The sequence below is a fragment of the Thunnus thynnus genome, chromosome 10 (genome assembly GCF_963924715.1).
Source record: "Thunnus thynnus chromosome 10, fThuThy2.1, whole genome shotgun sequence".
NCBI lineage: Eukaryota > Metazoa > Chordata > Actinopteri > Scombriformes > Scombridae > Thunnus > Thunnus thynnus.
This window is the reverse complement of record NC_089526.1, coordinates 904,454-923,528: the sequence shown is the minus strand read 5'-3', so window position 1 is coordinate 923,528 and position 19,075 is coordinate 904,454. Positions and strand designations below refer to the sequence as shown.

The 19,075-nt window shown below is 41.6% G+C and overlaps 3 protein-coding genes across 7 annotated transcripts in view; 1 reads left to right on the top strand and 2 right to left on the bottom strand.

The window, feature by feature from the left end:
* gon4lb (gon-4 like b) overlaps positions 1-19,075 on the top strand; it is a 36,957-nt gene that overhangs the window by 2,243 nt on the left and 15,639 nt on the right. The window contains exons 1-3 of one of the 2 annotated variants that reach the window (XM_067600284.1): positions 17,684-17,792; positions 18,517-18,682; positions 18,798-18,940. In XM_067600284.1, coding sequence (XP_067456385.1) covers positions 17,769-17,792; positions 18,517-18,682; positions 18,798-18,940 — 333 coding nt within the window. In that variant the 5' untranslated portion in view covers positions 17,684-17,768. Of the gene's footprint in view, positions 1-17,683; positions 17,793-18,516; positions 18,683-18,797; positions 18,941-19,075 lie in introns of those variants that run through there. The other variant, XM_067600286.1, reaches the window with a different exon arrangement.
* Positions 249-6,480, bottom strand: nudt17 (nudix (nucleoside diphosphate linked moiety X)-type motif 17). 4 transcript variants are annotated; one of them, XM_067600280.1, is made up of 9 exons: positions 6,354-6,480; positions 5,595-5,687; positions 5,376-5,489; positions 3,798-3,981; positions 3,684-3,709; positions 2,094-2,186; positions 1,835-1,933; positions 640-782; positions 249-549 (listed from the first exon to the last, which is right to left on the bottom strand). In XM_067600280.1, the coding sequence occupies exons 2-9, from the start codon at positions 5,667-5,669 to the stop codon at positions 390-392; spliced, it is 894 nt and encodes a 297-aa protein (XP_067456381.1). In that variant the 5' UTR covers positions 5,670-5,687; positions 6,354-6,480; the 3' UTR covers positions 249-389. The 4 variants fall into 4 exon arrangements, with proteins under 4 accessions (XP_067456381.1, XP_067456384.1, XP_067456383.1 ...); XM_067600283.1 differs by having other exon boundaries at positions 5,595-5,682; positions 6,354-6,446; XM_067600282.1 differs by having other exon boundaries at positions 5,595-5,719; positions 6,354-6,445.
* si:dkey-7j14.6 (uncharacterized protein LOC556585 homolog) lies at positions 13,339-15,845 on the bottom strand. The gene is made up of 5 exons (XM_067600279.1): positions 15,738-15,845; positions 14,236-14,489; positions 13,975-14,076; positions 13,819-13,875; positions 13,339-13,537 (listed from the first exon to the last, which is right to left on the bottom strand). The coding sequence occupies exons 2-5, from the start codon at positions 14,449-14,451 to the stop codon at positions 13,355-13,357; spliced, it is 558 nt and encodes a 185-aa protein (XP_067456380.1). The 5' UTR covers positions 14,452-14,489; positions 15,738-15,845; the 3' UTR covers positions 13,339-13,354.

The following is a 19,075-nucleotide window of genomic DNA, read 5'->3' as shown; positions in this document are numbered from 1 at the left end:
AGATTGGTCTGTTATTTTATTATTATTTTAATTACTTAAATCAATGAATTCATTAAAGTCTTTTCAACATTCATCCTGTTTTTGTTGTTTTGTGAGCAGATCAGCAGGAGTTTGTTGTGAGTTTGTCCTCAGTGTAGCTGCATCTCTGTTTCCAAACACAAACACAACATAAGGCTGCATTTAAAACTGTCTCAGTTGGTCTCTGCTGCCATCTGCTGGTTTAAACACTGACGGTGCAGGAGTCAGACTTCAGGTTTCTGTTTCAAGTGTGTTTTATTAAAAAATAAGAACAGGAACCACAGTTCATGACATTTAAGTGATGTTAACAGAGATCCAGAACTGTTCTTCCTGATGCCTGCAGGCCAGGGTCAGAGGTCACAGGTCACAGGTCAGGGGGCGTCCAGGCTCCTCAGCCACAGGTCCAGGGCAAACTTGGTCCCAGTGCTGACTCGCTCCACGTCCGGGCCGCTGGCTGGCGCCCGGCTGACAAACACCGCCAGCGGCAGCGAGGAGTCACCCAGAGCTCCCTCTGTGGAAACCTGCGACACGCTGGAAACACAGCGGCGACCACCAGAGGTCAAAGGTCACACATAGTGTTCGGGAGGATGTTAGGACTCATCTAACAGACAGCTGTGATACCTGATGCTGCTCGGCAGGTCGTCGAGCTGAAGCTCTGCGTCCTCTCCGTCCTCTCCGTCCACGGCCGACACGATGGCTCTGACCAGCCGGCGGTCGGCCCAAAGACAAGCACTGACCTCAGCAGGCGACGGCCTCAGAGAGTCCTGCAGGACGGAGACAACCAGACAGTTTAAAGGAGGGTTCCCAGTGTTCCCAGTGTGTCTATAAACCAGCAGTCAGGTGTCTGTAATCATTCCTCCTGTTCATACTGGATATTAAAAGATCCTTCAAATGTGCTTTCAATGGAAGTGATGGAGGATAAAATGCACAGTGTGTCCACACAGTCATTTAAAAGTCTGTGTGAAGCCTCTATTCAGCTTCAGCAGTCTGAGTTAGTCATATCAAGTGGATATCTGACACATTTACAGTCTTTTTAGCATCAAATTCCCTCTTTGTGTTTCCTCGGACAGTGTTTCCCTGTTGAGCTGCAGGTGGAAGTATAGTAACAAAAAGAGGGACTTTGGCACTAAAAAGACTGTAATGTTGAAAGATATCTACTTGATTTGACTCATTTGGACGCTGAAGCTTCATATTAGCTTCAGATAAACTTTGAAATACATTTTTACATTGTAAGGTCATTATGAAGGGATCTTCTAATGGTCAGTATGAACAGGAGGAATGATTACAGCAAGAAAAACAGCTTTAATGTTCATTTGATGACTGACTGATGGTTTAAGACTCACTTTAAAACTGTGAAACTGCCCTTTAAGTGCTGAACATGGAGCTCCACATGATAACACACTGCTGGAGCCTCAAACATCCAATCAGTGATTGATTGAAGGACACATGGACACTGAAGAAGAAAATACACATTTGGGTAGAGACTTGATAATCGAGTGATGTCTGGGAACGACTCCTGCCTCTGACCCCTGCTGCTTTGACCTGTTTGATCCTGCCTGAATGCAACAGCCCCTCCTGTTTTTCACCTGCCTGAGAGCCCCCCCCCACCCCACTACGCTGCCTTGATCCTGTATGCAGATGCCCTACCTCCCTGCCTTTTGGTTACCAATTGTTCGATCTTACGGTGTAAAGTGTTTCCCTCTGCTCCGGGTCAGTAAGTTCACCACATTTCCAGAATGCTATTAAATCACTTCCACCACAGAAAGCTTTGAACAAGGACTTGAGTGATTTTCTTCAACAACACTCGGACTGTTACCTGTAGCTGCAGGTGTGTGAGGGACGAGTGCAGCAGCATGTAGACGACTATGTGGTGTCTCTGGGGGAGTCCTCTGGACAGCATGGGAGGATACACTGACTGCCAGACAGAAAGGTTGATTTTTAGTGAAATGTAACTTTAATCACAAACCATTCAGCTGCTCTGCTTCCAGAAAACTCAGCGTTTAGGTCAATCTCTTCTTTTCCTTTATGATGACTGGAAATCATCAACATTTGCCAAGTAGAGACAAATAACTCACCTCCCACAGTCCCAGTATTTTTGGAGAAACTTCATCTGGTTCCAGTTTCAGTCCAGTTTCCTCCTTTAACTCCCTGAGACCTGCATCCAGCAGCTACACACACACACACACACAGTACAGCATGTATTCAGATCTCTGCTGGATTCAGTTAAACAGTCTTTAATAAATGAGAAAAGGCTGAATGTGTTGACATTCGCTCACGACTGAAAATCTGCCGTTGAAACATCTGAAACAAGTGAAGCACTGACAGCAGATCAGTTAAAAGAGAAATACTGATGTTGAAAAGTTTAACCGCTTTATCTGAACCACTGAGTAGGAAGAAATAACTTTAACTCTCTGTGTAAATGATGACATCTGACATTTTAGGTTTGTTTTCTTTCAGTTTAATTTCCAAACTAGTAGATTAGATCAGTGACTCCCGTCGTTTTATGTCAGACGCACCCAAACATCTCCGTCAGATACTCTCAGGTATCTGCTGCACATTTATCAGACTCAGCTTTATTGGTCGAGTATATTTACGCATACAAAGAATCTGATCAGGTTTCGAGTGGCTCTCAACGTGCTCACACAGAGCAACGCTCAGAAAGATACAGAAGACCAAGCAGCAACCTCCAGGGCTGAAAAACAAAACCAACACACAGGTGCCAGAAGCTGCAGTTCCTCTAATGGCCTCTTGAGGCTCCAAGAGCGAGTCAATCTCCATGGACCTCCATGCTAAAACACCCAACTTTACAGCAGTAATAAACATGACAGGTGGGTGCCATCACAGGCAAGTTGCTACCACGACGAAAAGGTTGATTAGGTAACGTAAACATGGCGTAACCACAGATTCACAGCGTATAGTCGTCGCCGTCGTTATTTCAGTGTGTTTTCAGTTTATGAAAGTTAATTGTAACATTTTAGTCGCCTAAAAAAGTCTTGTTGAGTGTTTGGTTGAACTAAAAGACCCTCCACGGAGTCGAATGTTCAGTTTTTTCTGGTAAGTACATCTACTACTACATTTTAATGGTTTTTAGGCTGTTTTTAGCTAGTAAAAATTAGCATTAGCATCATCACAGTTAAACATAGACTGTAAATGCACCATGCTAACCAAGCTAGCAGCTAGCAGCTAGCATTAGGGTCAGCTCCGCCCTCTCATCCAAATACGGTCTCTTCTGGCTCCAAAAATCCAAGATGGCGACGGTCAAAATGCCAAACTCGGGAGTCCACAAACCGATGAGTGACGTCATGGCGGCTACGTCCGTTATTTTTTACAGTCTGTGATATGGACATACAGCAAAGCTAACACTATCAATGGCTTGACTTAAATGATCTCTGTTTTATAATATTAACATTACTACCTGTGTATGTGTGTGTGTACTTTTACACATGTTGTTTTCATTGACTTGTAAAGTGCACAGAGACTTTCTATTTGAGCTACTCCTCAATATTTCCATGTACATCCAAAGTAACTGCAGCAGTGTCCTGTCTGAGTACACCTGAATAAAAACATACAGTAGAGATGATCTGGTTTCAATGTTGTTACCGATGCACACACTTACGAAAAATGTCTGAAGTTGTAAAAAGAAAGAAAGAAGATTGAGTGTTTACCGTCTCGTCCGGCTCAACATGGCCGCCTGTTAGAGACAGAAGCAGGTCACATGAGCATCAAACAGCATGAAACAAGCCGTGTGTGTTAAATAAAGACGACGTAGGAGAACAGACCCGGAGGAACCCAGACGTTGGGAAATATCCGAAGCTCCTTCGCCCGCCGTGTCAGCAACACTCTCTGATTGGCTGACTGCAAGATGATGGCCACGCCCACATCCACTCCCCGCTGCTGGACGTCCAATGGGATCGCTGCTGCTTCTGTGACTGACAGGTGTTTGATGGGACAGAAGGCGGGCCTCTGGGAGAGAAAACAATAAGAGGATTGTTAACAAGCAGCAACCTGCAGGCTGTAAAATGAAGCCAAACTGCAGTTCCTTGAACGACCACTTGAGGCTCCAAAAGCGAGTCAATCCCCATAGACCCCCATGTTAAAATGCACAACTTTACAGCAGAAATAAACATGTTTACAGCCTGGTACAAACAACGGTTTAGGTCTCTGTAGCTAATTTCCTCTTTCATGACAACTGTACCGGGGGTGAATTTTTTTTATTACTCACCCGTCTAAATTTTATTAAGTCGTAAAGTTCTGCATAATGAAGGACATGGTTGCTTTGAGTGACAGGTCCGCCAGCCGCTAGGTGGCTTGTTTCAGCCGTTTGGCCCCGCCTCTTTGCCCGTTTTTGATTGGCTTAGAGTTAGGCAGCGTCACGCACTGCCAAGATGGCGACGGCCGGACGTCACGGTAACTACGTCCATATTTTTATACAGTCTATGATCGTTACAGGCAGAGAAAATATTACGGTTTGAACTTGAACCCAAAGTCGTCTCTGACTCAGGTGAGCTCAGAGTCACTTTAAGATAAAGAGAAACAGATCGAATCCTAAACCCCATCAAACACTTGGACTCACTTTATTAGCTCAACGTTTCAGTCCTCAGACCTTCAAACACCTGGAAAAAACCCACCAATCAGAGGACGCCAGCAACACCTCCTCATATTTATAGAAATTAAAGTCAATGAGTTCCTAAAGTACAAAAACAAACGGGATGCTGAGCTCTTACAACTATACACAAACATGCAAACATGCATAATACATTTTCCAATATTAAAGAAATTCATCTTGCATTATGCTAAAGTCCCTAAAGAGACATTAGATAGGAACATTAGAAAATCACGTTACTGAGTGTAACCTTCAGTCTTTAAACGGGTAGAAAAAGGCACTTATAACATGTGATTATATGTCATTTGTGTTTTTGGAAAAATGTTCTTATCTAACTTCTCTGTAACTGTAAAATGTGAACCAATCATCTGTCATTTGAAAAAGTGTCGTCTCATATTTAGAGCAGCAACTGACGATTATTTTCATTTTTGATTGATATGTTGATTATTTTCTCGATTAATCAATTAGTCCTTTGGTCCATAAAATGTCAGAAAATGGTGGAAAATGTTAATCAGTGTTTCCTAAACCCCAAGACGTCTTCAAATGTCTCATTTTGTCCACAACACAAAGATATTCACTTTACTGTCAGAGACTAAAGAAACCAGGAAATATTCACCTTTAAGAAGCTGGAGTCAAAACTATTAATCAACTATCAAAATAGTTGGCAACTAATTGATTAATGATTTCAGCTCTATGATTGAGTTCAGTTCAGTTCCACTTTAAAGACAGAAGGTTGATGTTTTGTGTGTCTGACCTTCAGACGGACTCCTCGTCCTTCGTCTCCTCTGTACAGGGTGAACTGGTTTTTCTCCAGTGAGCAGCTCACATTCACCTCATCATCACCATCACTGAAGTGACCCGTTATACTCTGACGACACAACAACAAATATGACTCAGGATGAAATGGTTTCAGGTTTAACTTCTTTACATAATGTGATTACAGACCCAGAGAGCTGCGTCCGTCTGCACTGACCTGAACAAACTGAGCTCGCTGCGGAGCCGCTCGGTCTTTACACACATAAACCAGGATTCTCCTCACTTTATCCATCCTGCTTCCTCACCTGCGCTGCAACACAAGAAGCCACCAGGTTACCTCACCTGTCCGTCAGAGGGAGACGCCACATCCTCATCATTTACTTATTCATACTGGAACTAACTATTATTACTATTAATTCATCTGTCAGTTATTTTCTCAATTAATGAATTAGTTGTTTGGTCCATAAAATGTCCACAACCCAAAGATATTCAGTTTACTGTCATAGAGACTAAAAAAAAACCAGAAAATATTCATTTATTATTCAATATTCCATTTTCTGACCAAACAACTAATCGATTAATCGAGAAAATAACTGACAGATCAATTGATTAAATTAACTGAATGGAAACAATAATTAGTTGCGGCTGTAATAAGCTTTAGGAACAAATTACGTGTAAAATTCTCAAAACATCTTGTTAAATTTAGATTTTTGTTGCTCTGTATTAATCATATTTGGCTGATTTTAATGCCATGTTTTTGCTCAGCATGTTTGCTTTTCTGTTTCCTGTCAAATTATTATTAACAGTGACTGAACTCACTGTCTAACGTTACCTGCAGCCAACATGTCAACATTAAACACCGTTACATGATTCACGCTGCGGAAATAAATCTGAACATCTACAGTTTTTACTGTCAACGTTTCGATTCAGACACAACAAATAGACGCAGTGAAAACTCAGTAGAAACAGTAGAAACCTGCTGACAGATGAAACAGCCGCTGACATTTCAGCCTGACTGAACTTTCACAACAGGATCTCAGTCAACCATAGGGGATGCGAGTCGCGCATGCGCGGGCGGGTCAGCTAAATACGGCAACTCCACTTGGACAAACTTCATGTTGTCACTACAACTTCTGAGTGTCAACTGTGGATTTTACGCGCCTTTTTTTTTTTTTTTTACAGCACATGAGTTGTTACACAAAAATGTTTGGTTAAATTTCAAATTATTTGGCAAAATGCAAAACTGGACTCATTCAGTAATATTACAACTGTGGAAAATTTAACATGGCATCAATAATTTTATCTTTCATTGAAATGATCGGAGGTAAACAGCAGAAATACTGATGCTGCATTCATGTGCTACTCAGATGGCTCCTTTTCCTGAAGGTCCTGGGAGTCGCTCTTCTGACCTCAGTTTGTTCATGAGCTTTTAAGTCGTAATGTGGAAACAACATGAACGCTACAAAGATGTGTTATATTTTGTGCCAGACTTGTTGATGCACCAGTTCATTCCCCAAAACCACTAAAATATTGCTTCATTCGACCTATCAGGGTTGATACCAATAAATCACTCATCTAACTAACCAAGGTCACTTTACTCATCCTATATTACAAATTACATGTGAGCAAAAAAATTGATACGTGAATGAATAAAAACTTTACCAGCTGGGAACTCATCATAAAGTAATCCACCAGCAGAGTGTTCTTGCATGTATGTGATTGGCCAGCGCAGCTCTCTGCATCAACACCTCGCTACACTGTTAATCTACTGTAATCTATTCCCACTGTTCACCACAAATAGTTTCTTAATAATTCTGAGCTGAGGATGACTGATCTACAGTCACAGGAGTTTGTCAAAAACAGCAAAAAGGCTGTGAACACTGAAGGTAGAAGCTTCGTACGAAGTCAGGTGCACTTGCTCACTTCTAATATGTTCAGTCTTGTGGTTATGATCAGTAATTTGCTCTACAGTCATGCTGTTATAGTTAGCCTACATTCTCATATTTCTAATGTAAGGTGTTGCTTTACATATTACACCCTGTTTATACTTAATGAGCTTTATATGAATCAGATCTTTACAGCATTAGAAAGATGGATTGTGGTCGACTGTGTTGGACAATGCACACTACTGTTATCTTTATCCCTCTTGTTTCTCTTGTAGATGTCAGTTTTTGTTTAGTTACAAGAATTGTTTGTGTATTATTTTAGCTAAATGTGTATTTCCTCTGTATTAGACTGGGTTGTGTTACACTTGTTCTGGACACATTATTATTATCTTTCACATTTCTGCTCTTCTGAAAAGTTCTCACTCTTGGTTATTTAAACTGAAACCGCCAACAGCGCTCAGGATGTTATCAAGTGGTTGCTTGGGTATGTTCAGGTGGTTGATTAATAATAAAATGATGAAATCCAACATAACTATAATAGATTTGATCATGTATCAGATCTGCGTGAGATTGTATCTGATTAAGTGTAATTATATTAGACTAGTTTTTATTTCAGGTTGCAGTAGGTGGTGTTATCAGATGGCTGACTGGTGTTTCTACATGATTCTTTACTCACGACCCTGTTCAGAGCCCCTCTTTCCTCAGAAATATCTCAGGGTGAAGGAACTGTGGCTCCAGTGGGATCAGATCCAGAGAGGGGTCATCTCCTTCAGGTATCCAGATGTCAAACTTGCTCCCACTCAGGCCCTGGTTGGTGCTGCTGTGTTTCTGTCTGTCCTTCATATATATGAAGATAAACCACTCAACAGGATCGAAGCTACTGTTGCCTTTGTTACGTCGCAAAGCCACTGTGCATACTCTAATGAGCTGCTGGTTCTGGTTCAGATCACAGGCGGCGTCACATAGTGTTGTGTCACATCAATTGATGCGCATTGTCCTGACGCAATGATGTAGAGGTTTTCTTCTAATATCTGCGATCAGAAAACACTGAAGGTTTGACAACAACCTGAACAATCAATCAGAAAACACGTTTTAATATCAGAGATGAAGATCGACCCAAAGCAGCTCTCTCTCTCCCTCTAAAGCTTTATGGGCATGAAACTTACAAGAACAATATTTCCAAAGCACCAGTGTACAAATCGACCAAATATATATACATATCAGGATATACAAGTACCGCGATGAGAGGGGCTAGAGGTTGTGGGATATATGGATGCTTCAAAACCCAACATCTGAGCTTACAAAGAAACAACTAGTAGCTCAGTGTTCCAACATCCGTAAACGGCAACTGCTATCACAACTAGAGATGGATGAAGTACAACGAACGTGCTACGGCAAGGGGGAGCCAGGACGACAGGTCAGAGGGGAGATATCATCATCCTCCCCACACTCCGAGATTGGGTACCAGGCCCCACCAAGCCCTTACAGGGCGACTGACCTGAGACTGAAAATCATGACTAAGCTGGACACCAGGCACCCCCATAGCCGCTTACCAACGCTAAGTGACAAAGTACCCTCTGAAAGTCTGCTAGAGGATGTGAATGCAGCACTACGAACTGACCCAAGGGCGGACAGTTCTGATCATGAAGGACCCCCAACATGGAAGCTCCTGTCAGGCATCATAGTGGCTCCTTTTCAGAAAGGAATTGGTAGTAATACTGGTTGATAGAGCAGTCACTGAAGACTGCAAGACCAGGCAGACCAACCTGTGCACCGCCTAGATCAACTACAAGAAAGCCCACGACTCAATGCCACACTCTGGAGGCCAACTCAAAGACAGTTGCACACGTTATTATCAAGTGCGGCATATACCAAGGTGATGCACTATCTCCACTGCTGTTCTGCATAGGCCTGAACCCCCTCAAGCAGCGGAACAACCATCAGTCACCTCCTCTACATGGATAACATCAAGCTGTATGCCAGGAATGAGCGAGACATCGACTCACTGATCCACCTCACCAGGATCTACAGCAACGCCAGCGGAATGTCATTCGGGCTAGATAAGTGTGGTTGGATGGTATCGAAGAGAGGGAAGATGATCAGGACCGAGGGGGTTAAGCTACCAGAAGGCAGCATTGCAGATGTTCAGGACAGCTACAAATACCTCACGGTTCCCATTTGTCCTGCAGGCAAATGGGAACCATGAGGAGGCCGCAAGGAAGTCAGCCACAGCCAAATACCTACACAGAGTAAGGCAGGTCCTGAAAAGTCGGCTGAATGGGAAGAACAAGATACGAGCCATCAACATGTACGCTCTGCCAGTCTGGCCAAAGGAGGAGATAGAGGCCACTGATATCAAGACAAGGAAGCTCCTCACAATACATGGAGGATTTCATCCCAAGTCCCTGAGACTGTACACTAAGTGGAACGAGGGAGGCCGAGGACTGGTGAACGTCAGAGCCACTGTCCAGGATGAAACAACCAACATCCAGGAATACATCAGGAAGATGGCCCCCCAAAGATGAACTGCTAAGTGAATACCTCAGGCAGCAGAAACCCAATGATGCAGAGGAGGAGGAGGAACCATCATGGAGGGACAAGTTCCTACACGGCATGTACCACCGACAGATAGAAGAAGTGGCTGATATCAAGAAATCCTACCAGTGGCTGGAAAAGGCTGGACTGAAGGACAGCACAGAAGCACTGATCATGGCAGCACAAGAACAGGCACTCAGTACAAGATCAATAGAGGCGGGGATCTACCACACCAGACAGGACCCCAGGTGCAGGCTGTGCAAAGATGCTCCTGAGACAGTTCAGCACATAATAGCAGGGTGTAAGATGCAGGCAGGAACAGCGTACATGGAACGCCATAACCAAGTGACTGGCATAGTGTACAGGAACATCTGCACTGAGTATGGGCTGGAGGTCCCAAGGTCACAATGGAAGACGCCTCCTAAGGTGGTTGAGAATGACCAAGCCAAGATCCTGTGGGACTTCCAGATCCAGACTGACAAACTGGTGATGGCTAACCAACCGGACATCGTGTTGATCGACAAACAACAGAAGAAGCCAGTAATGATAGACGTAGCGATCCCAAGTGACAGCAACATCAAGAAGAAGGAACACGAGAAGATCGAAAAATACCAAGAAGAGCTAGAAAACATGTGGGGAGTGAAGGCAACAGTGGTGCCAGTGGTAATGGGAGCACTGGGGGCTGTAACCCACAAACTGGGAGAGTGGCTCCAGCAGATTCCAGGTACAACATCTGAGGTCTCTGTCCAGAAGAGCGCAGTCCTAGGAACAGCTAAGATACTGCACAGAACCCTCAAACTCCCAGAACTCTGGTAGAGACACACCACCCCCCCATGGGAGGGGGATTTTTTTATAGACATTAGAGAGTTTCTCAATTTCACAAGTCAATAAAATAATAATTAAAAAACAATTAAAAAATGTTTAGAAGCTTGTTATGTGGAGTTAAAACAATAATTATGATGTTTATACTGAATGTCTGCAGAGTTTCGTGTGTGTGACTCAGGTCACGTGATGCTGTGAACAAACTGACCTTCTGGACTTTTGGCTTCAGGTCAGTTCTGTTTGCAGTCGGTTAAAACGCTCAGTGAACGGTGAAATAACACACAACACATGAAGCTCACATTTGCTTTAATAAGAACAAACATGGAAAAAAAATCACTATTGATTCATAAATGTTTACAACAAACGTGTCAACAGATAGAAAAGCTTTCAACGTGTCATTCTTTACCTTTAGTGTCTTCTGCTGAATTTGGCATCAAAACAACTTTTATTAATTTTTATTTTGAAAAGCATTTCAGTAAACATCCATCTTGAGAATTTGATTCCTGCTGTGAGACGTTACTTTGAGTTGTACCTCAGTTTGTTCTGACATGTTGGTTCACTGTGTGTTACAGTTACAAATCTTCAACTGAAGACAAAGTAGAGTCTGTATCATCTGCTGCATATTTAAAATCAATAACAACTACTGCAGATTAACCCTCGAATTACCCAGAATGCATTAAAATGACGACTAGCTAACTGTCAACTCCTGTCAAAGGACCACAGCAGCGAAGATAAAGTGATGACAAGCAGAGAAAGATAAACAGTGATGATTATAGTTCATAGTGACAGAAAGAATCAGTGTATGATAGTAGTCTAGTATTACTACGTAGTGTTACTGAAGTATTACTGTAGTATTACTCTAGTATTACTGTGGTATTACTGTAATATTACTGTAATATTACTGTAGTATTACTGTAGTATTCATAGTGGTATCAGAGGGTTTTGTTTGTACTCTCACGGTGAGTTCGGAGGCAGTTTGGAAGTTTCCTCGTCTTCGCTGCCCAACAGGGCGACGTCACTGCCGAACTCCGACGCCGCACCGGACGCCAGAGCGCTGCCATCATCAACCGTCACCTGGAGGTCAAAGGTCAAATCAAGGGTTTGTTCTGTTTTAATATTTAGTTTTGGGAATGTTTACTTTTTCTCTGAAATCTGAGTTTCAGAACTGTTTCTGATCCGTCGCTTTGCAATTTTAAACACATTTTTCTACATACATTAAATTGTTACGTTAATTTTATTTTCTTTATTTCTTTATCTTTTCAGCGCTAAAATGATCTCTTTCAGCAAACATCCATCCGTAAAATTAGATTCTTACTGTAAACACATTTGTATGTATAAGTACATTTTTCTACATGTGGCCGACTTACACCTGAACTTTAGAAAAGCTGCTTCACTCACTAGTTTAAAGGAGCATTAAAGCATTTTGATTATACAAAACATCACTATAATAATAGAAGAAATGAACTTTGGTAAACTGGAGGTAAATTAGTTGCACTCAAAATAAAAAATATTACTGTTTGTTTTTCAAACAGTTCGGTCACTTAGAAAAACTCGACTTGTGGCTGAAGTTAAATAACTCACCGTGATGGGGGCGTAGCGGGCGTAGCCGTCGTGGCGTCTGATGGCTTTTACGGAGAAAACACAGACGGGGACGACGACACAAACCTGCAGGACGAGCAGAACCAGGAGGAGACCACGAAGTCCGAACAGAACCACCTGAAACATCCAGAGAAACGACTCAACTGTGATCCATCGATCACCGATCGATCGATCGATCGTCTGTCACATCAGCGTTCAGCAGAGCAGTGATTTAACAAATAAAAACCATCTGCTGGACTGTAGCTGAACACTGGAAGATGTGACGAGAAACAACTGAATAATAACTAATAATAATAATAATATTAATAACTGAATAATAAAATGTTTTACTCACAGCCTGTATTTATCAAACTGATAAAAGTAAAAATTATTCAAACCATCAAACTTGTTTTGAGTGTTAAAATCTTAACTCTTATTACTATTTTCTATACGTTCTGTGTTATTTATATTATATTTTATAATCACATTATTAATACTGCAGCACTTTGAGTTTTACTATGACTGAAAAGTGCAGAGCAAATTAAATGTATTATTATTATTATTATTATTATTATTATTATTATTATTATTATTATTATTATAAATGTTTTATATTGTAGTTAATTATTCACAAAGATTTAAAGATTTTGCACAAATAAAATTAACTTTTTAAAAAATGATAATTATATATGTTGTTGCAGAATAACAAACGATTTTCTTAAAGAATGTACAATACGACAGATTTAGGGTCAATCCATATTCCTTCATGTGATCAATCATGTGATTACCTGACTGATAAATGTGTCTTATTGATCACATTCAGACAACAACTGTTTTACTCTTTGCTTGGCTGGATAAACGGCTCTGAGAATTCACAGTTTACATTTTGTTACAAGTTTTTCAGGCAGAATTTTATTAAAAATATAATAATTTAAGTTAGAAACACCAGGAAGTAACGCGTTCCTAATAAATACCACAAATAACAAGACAGAAGTGCAACAATCAATAAAGCGCTAAAAGATTAAAGGGGCTCAAGTATTGAGGTTTTCACAGAAGAGCTGAGTTTTCAGGCGTTTCTTGAACGCACCGTGCAGAGCTGGTAGCTAATTTACTGCATGTTGATTGGCTGATGACAAACGCAGCACGTGTTGTCCAATCAGAGCCGCCACAGTTTGTAGGTGCACGTCGTCCAGTCGTCCATCGCGCTCCTGGACTCCACCGCTTTGTCTCTGCAGAGCTGTTGGGAGGGGGGGCCGTCAGACAGCAGCCAGCACAGATAGGCCACGCCCCCCAGGCTGAGCACGGCGCTGATCACGTTCCAAACCAGCGTCGCCCACACCTGCAGATCACAACGTAAACACAAGACTCCATTAAATCACAATAAATACGACTTTAGATGATGCGTTCACTTACTGATGGGAGTCACGACAGACGATGCCTTCAAATACAACTCTGGTTTATTTATACATTTTATTCTTGGATCAATCAAAAGAAATCAATAAAACATCTTAAAAACACGGACTGAACAAGTTTAAATAAAACCAGGCAGGGGCGGCGATCATGATGATGAAGAAGAGTCTGTCTGCTGAGGGAGCGGATGATGTCATAGTGTAAACTCACCAGTCTGAGTGACGTCGCTCTCCTCGCCGCCACAGCCAGCGAGCCGGAAAACACAAACTGAACAACAAGCAGAGACTCGTGTTAATATCCGAACTCAACGACAGTTATATTAATAAATAATCTGTGACTCGTCGTGAGTCGGTAAAGTTCACGTACGACGACGGCGACGCAGAGCGGAGCGTGAACGACCAGGATCTTTGAGTAGACGGCGGTGAGACTGAACAGGATGCAGAGCAGCCCGATGAAGATCTGAACCAACTGCAACACAAACAGAATCCTTCATTCATGTACAGCATCAGTAGGAACACATATATACTGTAAACAGAACTGTGTTTCTGCACATGCTCAGTAGCGTCTTACACAGAACTACTCTCCAGAGACTGAAAACATGATGCTGTTATTAGTTCACAGTCTCACCCCGAGGCCCTGCGGCTCCCCCTGCAGGAAGGCGGCGGTCATGTCGTTCATCTTGGTCGGGGAGGCAGAACTGGGGGGCGGGGCCTGAGTGGCTGGGGGCGGGGCCTGAGTGGTTTTGGTGGTGGTGGTGGCAATCTGGAGCGGGATGGAGGTTTCATCTCGAGGAATGACCTGAGTGATGACCACGACTCCAGGGGTGATGGATGTGGACGTCATGACAGAGGTCAGAGGTCAAGATTCCGCAGGAGAAACAACTTTACATGCAGAATCAAAACAAGGATGAATAAATAAATAAATCAACAAACAAACAAAATAGAGAGAAAAGAAAGGAGGCAGCTGGACAGTAACTTCACTCATTTCCACTCAGTTGTTTTATGTGCAAATTTTAAATATGAGGCAGCAGCAGGAAACACACAGAACACGTCTGCGTGAACAGTTCAGCTGAAAGTCATTTTCTCATCTCAGACTGTTTCATTTGAATCATTCTGAGTCCTGAAGACTTAAAACTGTAAAATATTTACAAAAAAACAAACAAAAACAGGTTAAAGAACGTTCAGAAAGTTAAAGGACGAGTTCATAATTTTTCAATCATTCAATCATTCCTCCTGTTCATACTGACCATTAGAAGATCCCTTCATAATGACCTTACAATGGAAGTGATGGAGGACAAAATCCACAGTCTGAAGCTAATATGAAGCTTCAGCGTCCAAATGAGTCAAATCAAGTAGATATCTTTCAACGTTACAGTCTTTTTAGTGCCAAAGTTCCTCTTTTTGTTACTATACTTCCACCTGCAGCTCAACAGGGAAACACTGTCCGAGGAAACACAAAGAGGGAATTTGATGCTAAAAAGACTGTAAATGTGTCAGATATCCACTTGATATGACTAACTCAGACTGCTGAAGCTGAATAGAAGCTTCACACACACTTTTAAATGACTGTGTGGACACACTGTGGATTTTGTCCTCCATCACTTCCATTGAAAGCACATTTGAAGGATCTTTTAATATCCAGTATGAACAGGAGGAATGATTACAGACACCTGACTGCTGGTTTAACAATATGTCTCCTGTGATGATATTTATTGCAGCTGTGCTTCTCCGGATGCTGTTAATGTCTGCTGTTGTTTTTGGGAAATGTAAATATTGCACACAGCTGATGTTCAGAAGGCTCACAGATGATTTAACAGCTTCTACAGGTGAAGAACAAACACACAACCACAAAATATCAAAGCATGAAGAGCTTCTCTGAAGTATTTCACTGTAACGTAGAAGACAAAAATATGGAAATGACTGTTCATTTTAGCGTTAATGTGAGTCACAGCTACCTGAATGTAATAAAAATGACAAACAGATCGCTGTTAAAATGCAGATAAATCTGGAAACACGTTTGTGACGCAGTGACGTCAAAACTGACAAACTGATCACGTAACAAATGAAATGAAAGTCTTCTCTTTAATATCTTCATATATGTGAATATAACTGTTCGTTATGAAAGTTTACCTGCTCTTTGAAGGTGCGCACGCGGAAGCTTTCGGACATGAACTTCTCCGTTGAAGCGATGCTGCCTTCAGGTGCTCACTGTAAGCTCGTAAGTATGAACTCCGGCTACACCGGTTGGTTTCGGGTTGAAATAAAAACCAAATGGACCTCACAGCAAAATATTATATTGTTGGATGTTTTTTTGTGTACATATGTATAATGTATAATATGTATAATTTTTTATTGTTATGTGAAGAAACTTTTTCGTATTTTATTTATTGTCATTGTTTATTTTTATGGTTATCATTATTATTTACATTGCAAAGAGACCACGTGAATCTAGTCTGCATACTGACCTCTTTGACTATATTTACTTCCTCTTTTGTGACCAGTGAGCACTGCGCAGACTCAGATTAAGTTCTGTTTGTGGTAAAATGTTGTAGTAGGACGCAGTTTTGTCTCCTGCACTTCCTGACTGAAATCATTTCCAAACGGCTCCTGAAGGCAACACAGTGAAGCATCACTTCCAAGAAACCAGCGCATTACGTCACTTTATTGATCCCAGTATCTGGAGAACCAGCGGTGAAAATAACTGAGTACATTCACTCAACTACTGAAGTATCATTTTTATGTACTTGTACTTTACTCGAGTATTTCCATGTGACGCTACTTTATACTTCCACTCCACTACATATCAGACCAACACTCTGACTCTATATTCATAAGGCTTCAACTGTAGGTTTATATCAATATAAAACAGGTATGGAAGCCTAATAGTGTATGTTCATCCCAACATGACATCTGGTAGAGCATCCAGTAGCAGGAAGTCTTCACTCTGGAGACATTTGAAGATGGGAAACAAGAAACATTGTCTTTATGAGTAGATCATTCTGTCACATACTGCTCACCAGATATATGTCTGTAATTCTTGTTGTAAATGTACAGCAGTGGAAGAAATACTCAGATCCTTTACTGCAGTAAAAGTACCAGTACAGCAAAGTAAAAATACTCCATTACAAGTAAAAGTCCTGCATGAAAAATCCTCCTGCAGTAAAAGTACATAAGTATTATGAGCTTGATGTAGTTAAAGTATTGCAGTAAAAGTACATAAGTATTATGAGCTTGATGTAGTTAAAGTATTGCAGTAAAAGTAGTGGTTTGGTCCCTCTGACTGATATATTATTATATATGACATCATTAGATTATTAATAGTGAAGCATCAGTGTTAGAGCAGCATGTTACTGTTGTAGCTGCTGGAGGTGGAGCTAGTTTACACTACTTTATATACAGTTAGCTAGTTTAGTCCAGTGGTTCCCAACCTAGGGGTCGGGCCCCTCCAAAGGGTCAGCAGATAAATCTGAGGGGTGGTGAGATGATTAATGGGAGAGGAAAGAAGAAAAAACAAAGTTCTGATACACAAATCTGTTTTCAGTTTTTGGACTTTTTCTCTAATCTTTGATTTTTGCTGAAATATTGGATCATTTGAACATTTATTGAAATGAAAGCATGTGAGAAGTTTAGAGGGAAAAATCACTATTTGGTGGAGCTGTTAACAACTCATAGACATGTGAAATGTGACCCCGACTACACACTGCTTTTTGTAAGATGTCAAAAGACAAAAAGGTTGGAAACCACTGGTTTCATCTTTAACAATGTGTTGTATTTTAAAAGCTTGTTATATTATCCATTGTGTCAAATCTTCATCTGAAAAGTAACTAAAGCTGTCAAATAAATGTAGTGGAGTAGAAAGTACAATATTTCCCTCTGAAATGTAGAAAGTAGCATCACATGGAAATACTCAAGTAAAGTACAAGTACCTCAAAACTGTACTTAAATACAGTACTTGAGTAAATGTATTTAGTTATTTTGCGCCTCTGCTATTTAAAGACTGCTGGGTTGATTATTATACAGCAGGTGGCGGTATGCACCGTTGAAGTTGGTTTGCGATCCGCACACTAACACGACGAAGAAGAAGAAGCGACGCGGGCCGGAAGTGTTATTGTTGTTAGCGGAACAGAAGAAGAAGCTAACAGAGTTAGCATGTCCGAGTAGATGGCTGCCAGCGTCAGTCTGCGGGTAAGTTTACACTGTTTCAGCCTGTAGCAGCTTCGAGTTGACTCATGTTCGGAGCTGCTGCTCCTTTATAAGATGTTTGTCGAACCGGAACAATATAAACCGTCACAGTTCAACCGGCTTCTAAACTAAGCTAAGCTAAGCTAAGCTAATGAGCTAATGAGGGAGAGGAGACAGTTTCTGTCTTGACTGATAAGGAATAAATGACTGTGTGGACACACTGTGGATTTTGGCCTCCATCACTTCCATTGAAAGCACATTTGAAGGATCTTTTAATATCCAGTATGAACAGGAGGAATGATTACAGCGAGGAAAACCTCTTTACTGTCACTATGGACACCTGACTGCTGGTTAAACACACTGGAATTCTGGAAATGTGCAGAATATAACGATATAGATAGATAGATAGATAGATAGATAGATAACTTGTATAGTTATGACATACAAGCAGTGATGGTATGATCAGGTGTTGTATTGATTGGTTATTGGGATGCAACTGTTTTGTCCAGAATCCAAAGATCTTCAGTTTACTGTCACAGAGACTAAAGAAACCAGAAAATATTCACATGTAAGAAGCTGGAATCAGAGAATTTGGACATTTGTTCCTTAAAATATGACTCAAAACGATTAATTGATCAAAATAGTTGTTGATTAATTTAATTGTCGGCAACTAATTGACTAATTGTTGCAGCTCTAATTGGTTATTTTACTGATCATTCAATAAAAGCGGCGTCCAGCAGAGGAAGACGTCTGTCCTCTGGAGTCCAAATCCGTGAGGACGGACGCAGAGACAAGCGTCTTCAGATGGGACAGGAAGTCACAGACAGCGTTCGCCCCTCACACAGGAAGTTCCACCGAGGACAGACAGGAAGAGGAGAGGACACCTGTCTTAGGTACAGCAGAAGTGACATCATGATGACAACTGAACACTTGTCGGATCATGTTTTACATAAAGTTTGGTTGAAATCAGCTGGTGTGCTAACAGACAGCTGTCTGTCTCCTGCTCAGGTGGCGGGACGACAGGTGAGCAGGCGGTCGCCACGGAGACGGGCGAGTCTAGTGAGGATGAACTGGGACGACTGGACATTGATCTGGACAGGAAGTCCAAACAGCACAACCTGACGTCCAGCAATGTGCGCGCCATCCTGCATGTGAGCGTCTCACACACACACACACACACACACACACACACACACACACACACACACACACACAAACACACACAGTGAACATACATACACCTGACTATAAATACACTGGGCCTTATGCAAGAACAATGTCACGTT